This window comes from Olea europaea, chromosome 9, assembly GCF_002742605.1.
Source record: "Olea europaea var. sylvestris chromosome 9, O_europaea_v1, whole genome shotgun sequence".
NCBI classification, from domain to species: domain Eukaryota; kingdom Viridiplantae; phylum Streptophyta; class Magnoliopsida; order Lamiales; family Oleaceae; genus Olea; species Olea europaea.
Genome location: NC_036245.1, coordinates 7,306,498 through 7,312,422, shown reverse-complemented (window position 1 = coordinate 7,312,422; position 5,925 = coordinate 7,306,498). Strand labels below are relative to the sequence as shown.

Below are 5,925 nucleotides of genomic sequence, written 5' to 3'. Positions count from 1 at the left end.
TGCCGAGCTCCATCAAGGAATGGAAGAGCTCTTGGTGCTGGGCAGCGGGGCGATGGGACACAATGGAGGGGGACCCCCTGGCGCCTCTTACAGTCCCGGCGAAGTTTTCAACACTTAGTGAGTGTAGTAGTTGATATTTTAATTCTCTTCGGTCGGGCTTGTGTTTAACAGATGTTTCTTTTCGCAGGTTCCCTCCCTCGGTGCGAGCTGTCGACAGAGGACTTCGACATTATTTGCGTTATTTATCAACTGCCTCAGAAGAAAAGATCATATCACAGGCTCATTCGGAAAAACATACACTTCATCACTCACGAATTAATGGCGTCCCAAGGTAATAGGACCGAAGCCCACACTCTTTTAAACTGAACTCCCGCCCACACTTTTTTGTTCCGAACTCCCTAGACTTGTACTAATTCCTTATTTGTTTCTTTGTAGATAACTTCAACAAGAAGCTGCCAGTACGCCCTGACTTCAAAACTATTCAGAAAATGATGGCTGAAGCAAGGGCACTGAAGGCCTCCTCCTCTTCATATAAGAAGCAAATGGAGGAGCTGGTGGAGGCCAGTAAGAGACTTCAGCCTCCGACGGAGGAGGAGGTTCAGGAAGATCCGGAGGCCGACCTCCGAAGGAAGGGCAAGAAAAGTGCTGCCCCTCCCAGACGCCCAACTGTGGCGAGGCCACCCCCAGTTATGCGGCAGACAACTATTCCCACTGGGGTGGCCCTCCCAGAGAGAAACTCCACCGCTGCGGAGCCTGTCGCTGCCCAGGACACTGCGCCCCTCGCGGCCGTACCTATTGAACATGTTCCGGGGCAGCAGAGGAGGAAAAGGGCTCGCTCCAGCAAAGAAGTTGACTTCCTCGGCACCAGTTCAGAGGAGCCAGTAGGGAGGTGCTGGAGGCTCTCCCTCCGGAAACAGCTGCGGTGGCGGTGGTCCACAGCAAGTATTGGACCGAAGAGTGGAGGGACCACACCGCCTCCTGCACTGCTGAAGACTTGGTGGCGGTGAACAGCGCCTGCGTGGCCCGGGCACTAAGCACAAGTATCCAACTCGAGGGCTTGGTGAAGGATCTAAACTCCAAGAGGAAGGACCTCGCCAAGCGCCTCGAAGAGGCGATGCATTACGGGGACGCTGTGCGAGTTGCCCGGGCCAAAGCTGCCAAGGCAGAAGAGGAAAAGAGAGCTGCTGAGGTCCAGCTCGCTGCTTCGCAGGCGGAGGTGGAGCGGCTGAAAAAAGAGCTCTATGAGGTGGAGTGCCAGGTGGCTGTGGTGACTCGGCGGCTTGACCACGCTAATGAGCACCACAAGCTTGCCACTGATGCCCTGGAGGCCTCCAACAGAGAAAAAGCGGAGCTGAAGCAGCAAGCAGAGGCCCAGTCAGTGGAGATTGCCTCTCTGAGGGAGGAGTTAAAGTCAGCGGGGGAGGTGGCGGTTCAAAATTTTATTGATCACTTCGAGGACCACCCCCTTTATGACGACTTTGCCAACTTCTGGGCCTCGTGGAGTGCCCAGAGCCTATTGGGTCGGCTGAAGGAGGTGCACCCCACACTGGACATTTCTCAACTAGAGGCAGAGTTCGGGGGACCCACTGGAGGTCGGCCTGACAAGGTTACCGAGGAGGTTCCAGAGGCCCAGGAGGCGGCCAGTGCTGAAATTCCTCCCACAGATTAGGGTACTTCGATTTCATGAAATGGAAAATTTTGTTAAATTTCTTTTTCAAGTTCTTTCGCTTCTGCTTCTTTGTATCTCTTTTTGTTTTATACTTGTATGAATGACAAACATTAGGCCAACTGCCTCGTGACAATGACCAGTTAACAATCGTGAATCGGTCTCCTTAAGCGAACACAAGTCAGCACTTAAGTGGGTTGGGAGTGACCCCTTACCTCTTAGGAAAATGCGAGGAAACGTTTGTTCATCAGCTAATAAGTGACGATAGAATCACTCAAATGAACATTTTGAAGAACTGAGGAAACCTTTCCCTGGCTGACCCGGTTTGGAACTGAAAATTCATTACTGAAGATAAATTACACCACCCTTTACAAAGGTAATTCCATCCCTTAATAATCTTTACAACCAATGCCAGATCAGGACAACCGATTTAGCTATGACGACCTAGGATCAAATCGGAACATTCTTGTTACTGGTAATATTTTCTCAAGTGCTCGATGTTCCACTTGTGAGGTAACGCCCTTCCTGACATATCTTCGACCTCGAAAGTACCAGGTCGGGATTCTCCCCGAATGCGGTACGGGCCTTCCCAGTTTGGGCTAAAGACTCCTGACCCGGATGGTTTCGAAGATTGGAACACCCTTTTGAGAACAAGGTCGCCCAAGCGGAGAGTTCTGTTTCTAACCTTGGAGTTGTAAAAGCGGGTCATCTTACGATGGTATTTCGCTAAGGTTATCTGGGAAGCGTCTCTCCTCTCCTCAAGGAGGTGTAGTTCGCTTATGCGCGCCTCATCGTTGCTGATCTCATTGAAATGTATACGACGATGCGAGGGGTCCTCATCTCAACTGGCTCATAGCTTTGACTCCGTAGGTCATCGAGAAGTGGGTCTGTCCTGTTGCAGTTCTGCTAGTTGTGTAGATAGCCCAGAGGACATGGGAAAGCTTATCGACCTATGCTCCTTTTGAGGTGTTAAGTTTCTTTTTCAGGGTGTGCTTGATCATTTTGTTTATTGCCTCAACTTGCCCATTTGCTTGGGGGTGATAGGGTATTGAGAGATCCTTCTTTATACCCAGTTCGTCGCACAGATCTCACATCTTCTTGTTGTCGAACTGCCTTCCATTGTCGAACACGAGGGAATGGGGAATGCTGAACCTGCAGATGATGTGCTTTCAGACAAACTTTGTGGTATTCGCCTCGGTGATCTTTGCTAGGGTTTAGCTTCAACCTACTTGGTAAAGTAATCAATGACGACGATGGAGAAAGTTGCGCTTTCTCTTCCTTTCGGAAGGGGGCCAATGAAATCTATCCTCCACTTAGAGAACGGCCAGGGGCTGGTGACTACAGAGAGGCTCTGTGAAGACTGTCTTTGAATATTGGAGAATCGATGGCACTTGTCACATTTCTGGACAAACTAGCAAGAATCTCTTTTCAGGGTCAGCCAGAAGTAACCTTATCAGTGCGGCCCTTCTTCTTAACTTCTTTGCTTCACTTCTGGAAGCAGGCAGCGTTTGCTCTTTTAGATACGCCATTATGGGCTGCGTCCACAATGGGGTGACTTCTATCCACAGCAACTCCTCACCTTCGAAGGTGGAGGGCTTTGATAAGTGCTCAATGGGGACGATGTTCAGAAGCTCTGAGTTCACGCTGCTGGCCAATTTTGAGAGGGCATCTGCATGAGCATTCTCCAGACGAGGGACTTGAGTCAGTTCGAATTTTTCGAAATGGGGAATTATGTCCAGAACCAGCTTCAGGTATGCGAGCATGTTATCATCTTTGGCCGCGAAATCCCCATTTACTTGATTCACCACGAGCTGAGAATCACTGCTTGCCAGAAGCTTCCTGACCTGCATTTCCTTGGCGAGCCTTAGTCCTGCCAGAAGGGCCTCATATTCGGCTACGTTGTTCGAGGCTCTGAAGCCGAATCTTACCGCACAATTCAACAAATGACCTTCCGGGCTTTCCAGTACAATTCCCGCCCCTGCGCCTGCCTCTCCTGAAGACCCATCTACAAACAATTTCCATGCGGGGGGCTCGGCTGGTTCCATCAGGGCCTCCATTTCTGGGGCTTTGGTAAATTCGACCATAAATTGTAGCAATACAGCCCCCTGTCCGTGATGAATGATGTATCTTCCTCATCAGGTCGGAACATGGGTATTTGGTTGTACCCCGAGTACGCATCCATGAAGCTAAGTAGTTCATGCCCAGCAGTGGAGTCGACCAGTTGATCAATTCTTGGAAGTGGGAAGCTGTCCTTGGGGCATGCCTTATTCAGATTTGTGAAATCCACACAGACCCTCCATTTCCCGCTGGACTTTTTCACCAGAACCGGGTTGGATATCCACTTCGGGTATATGACCTCTCTGATGAAACCACTGCGATCGAGTTTACTTACTTCGTCTTTCAGTGCCTCGTATCGTTCCGGATTCAGCGCGCGTCTCTTCTGTCTATGGGGGGCATAAGAGGGGTTAATGTTAAGGTGATGGCAACTGATCCTGGGATCTATCCCCACCATATCCTCATGTTTCCATGCGAAGACATCTAGGTTTTCTTTCAGGAATCGTATCATCTCAATTCTTGCTGCAGGTGATAATGACTTCCCTATGCGCAAGACTTGATTGGGGTCTTCTGGATTGACTGGGAAAGTTTCCAGTTCTTCCATTGGGGTCGCGTTTGGTTCATAATCAATTATTCGGGGATCTAACTCGTCAAGAGGGTGTCCTTGTTCAGGAGCCTCTTCCATTATGACATCTTCCTCTTGTTCAGAGGTATGCCCCTGTTCAGGGGCATCGAGCATCTCCACATCCGTACCGGTTTCAGCGGGTACTGCTTGAATTACATTGACAGTCCGGGGCTCCGATTTTCGTAGCGAGTTCAGATAGCATGCCCTAGAGCTCATCTGATCGCCCTGGACCGTTGCAATCCCTCGTTCGGTTGGAAATTTCATGCACAGATAGTGAATGGACGTCACAGCCCAAAGGTCTTTTAGAGCCGGTCTGCCCAACACCCCATGATAAGCTGACCTATGATCTACCACCAGAAATTCCATGAAATGCTGGGCGACCAAGGGGGCCGAGCCCATTTCCACAGGCAGGGTAATCCGCCCTCGTGGGATGATGCTGTCCCCAGTGAATCCGAACAGCGGGTCGGTCATGGGGATTAACCCATGTTCAATTTGCATTTTGTCAAAAGTGGAGCCAAACAATATGTTCACGGAGCTGCCGTTGTCAACGAGCATGCGTCTTAATCCGTTTCTAGCCACTACGGCCCTTACAACCAGAGCGTCGCAATGGGGATGGTGAACTCCCTCTACGTCTTCCTGCGAGAAGGTGATTGGGGCCATCTTGTTTGTTGTTTTTGATTCGTTGACAATGTATAATTTCTCTGGGCGTTCCTGGTGTTTCCACCGACGTGGGGTCCCCCGATGATGGTATCGATTTCCCTGATGACCTGGCTTCCAGCGAATTGAGCTTGGTTCTCTTTCCTGGATTGGACTCGGTTTCTCGATTCTCTTCTGCTAGGAGATTGTTCTTGGTGACCCCTTCCTCCCCTCCTCGGGGAGGTGGATCTGCGGGGGTGCTCATTTCTGCCGGAAGTGAGGGGATTGCTTCGATCAGGGCGCTGGTTGGCATCCCGACACTCACTGGTGTCATGCCCATATAGTTGATGGAAAGTACAAAATCTTGCTCCTGGCAAGGGCCTATTGGGCCTCTTCTTCTTCTTTTTGTTGTCAGTCCTTCCGGATGGTGCTGCCTCAGTGGGTGCGCTATCATATGCCAATACCGGCACTGCGTTCAACGTGGCGGAAGCTAAGGCCTGTCCGGATGTGGGAGCTATGGTATGCCCTGCTTGGGTCCATTGCTGAGTAACAAGGTGCGCTGCGGGGCCTCGACCTACCTGCCTCTGTGGGGGAGGGAGTCCCTGCGCGGCACGGTTACGATGATCAATCATTTCTTCACTAATTATTTCCACCCTCATCATCTCCACCAGCTCGTCGTACGTGGAGGGATTCTTGCTGCGCACGTCCCTCCAAAACAAAGTGTTCATGTTGAGACCACCTTTCAGGGCCGAAAGGGCTTCCCTGTCAGTGACCTGTTCGCAGTAAGTAATCTCGTCTGTAAACCTGGCGAGATAGCTTTTCAGCGTCTCTCCAGGGGCCTGCCTCATGTCTTGCAGGCGTTGGATCGGCACCTCTCCTTCCCTTCGTGAGAGGTACTGGTTCAAAAATGCTTTCTTCAAATCCGGCCAACTTCTGATGCTTA

The 5,925-nt window shown here is 50.8% G+C and overlaps 1 protein-coding gene across 1 annotated transcript; it reads left to right on the top strand.

The window, feature by feature from the left end:
• Window positions 1–7: 7 nt before the first annotated feature.
• LOC111399877 lies at window positions 8–1,007 on the top strand. The gene is made up of 2 exons (XM_023027365.1): window positions 8–331; window positions 436–1,007. The coding sequence occupies exons 1-2, from the start codon at window positions 172–174 to the stop codon at window positions 1,005–1,007; spliced, it is 732 nt and encodes a 243-aa protein (XP_022883133.1). The 5' UTR covers window positions 8–171.
• The last annotated feature ends 4,918 nt before the right edge of the window (window positions 1,008–5,925 follow it).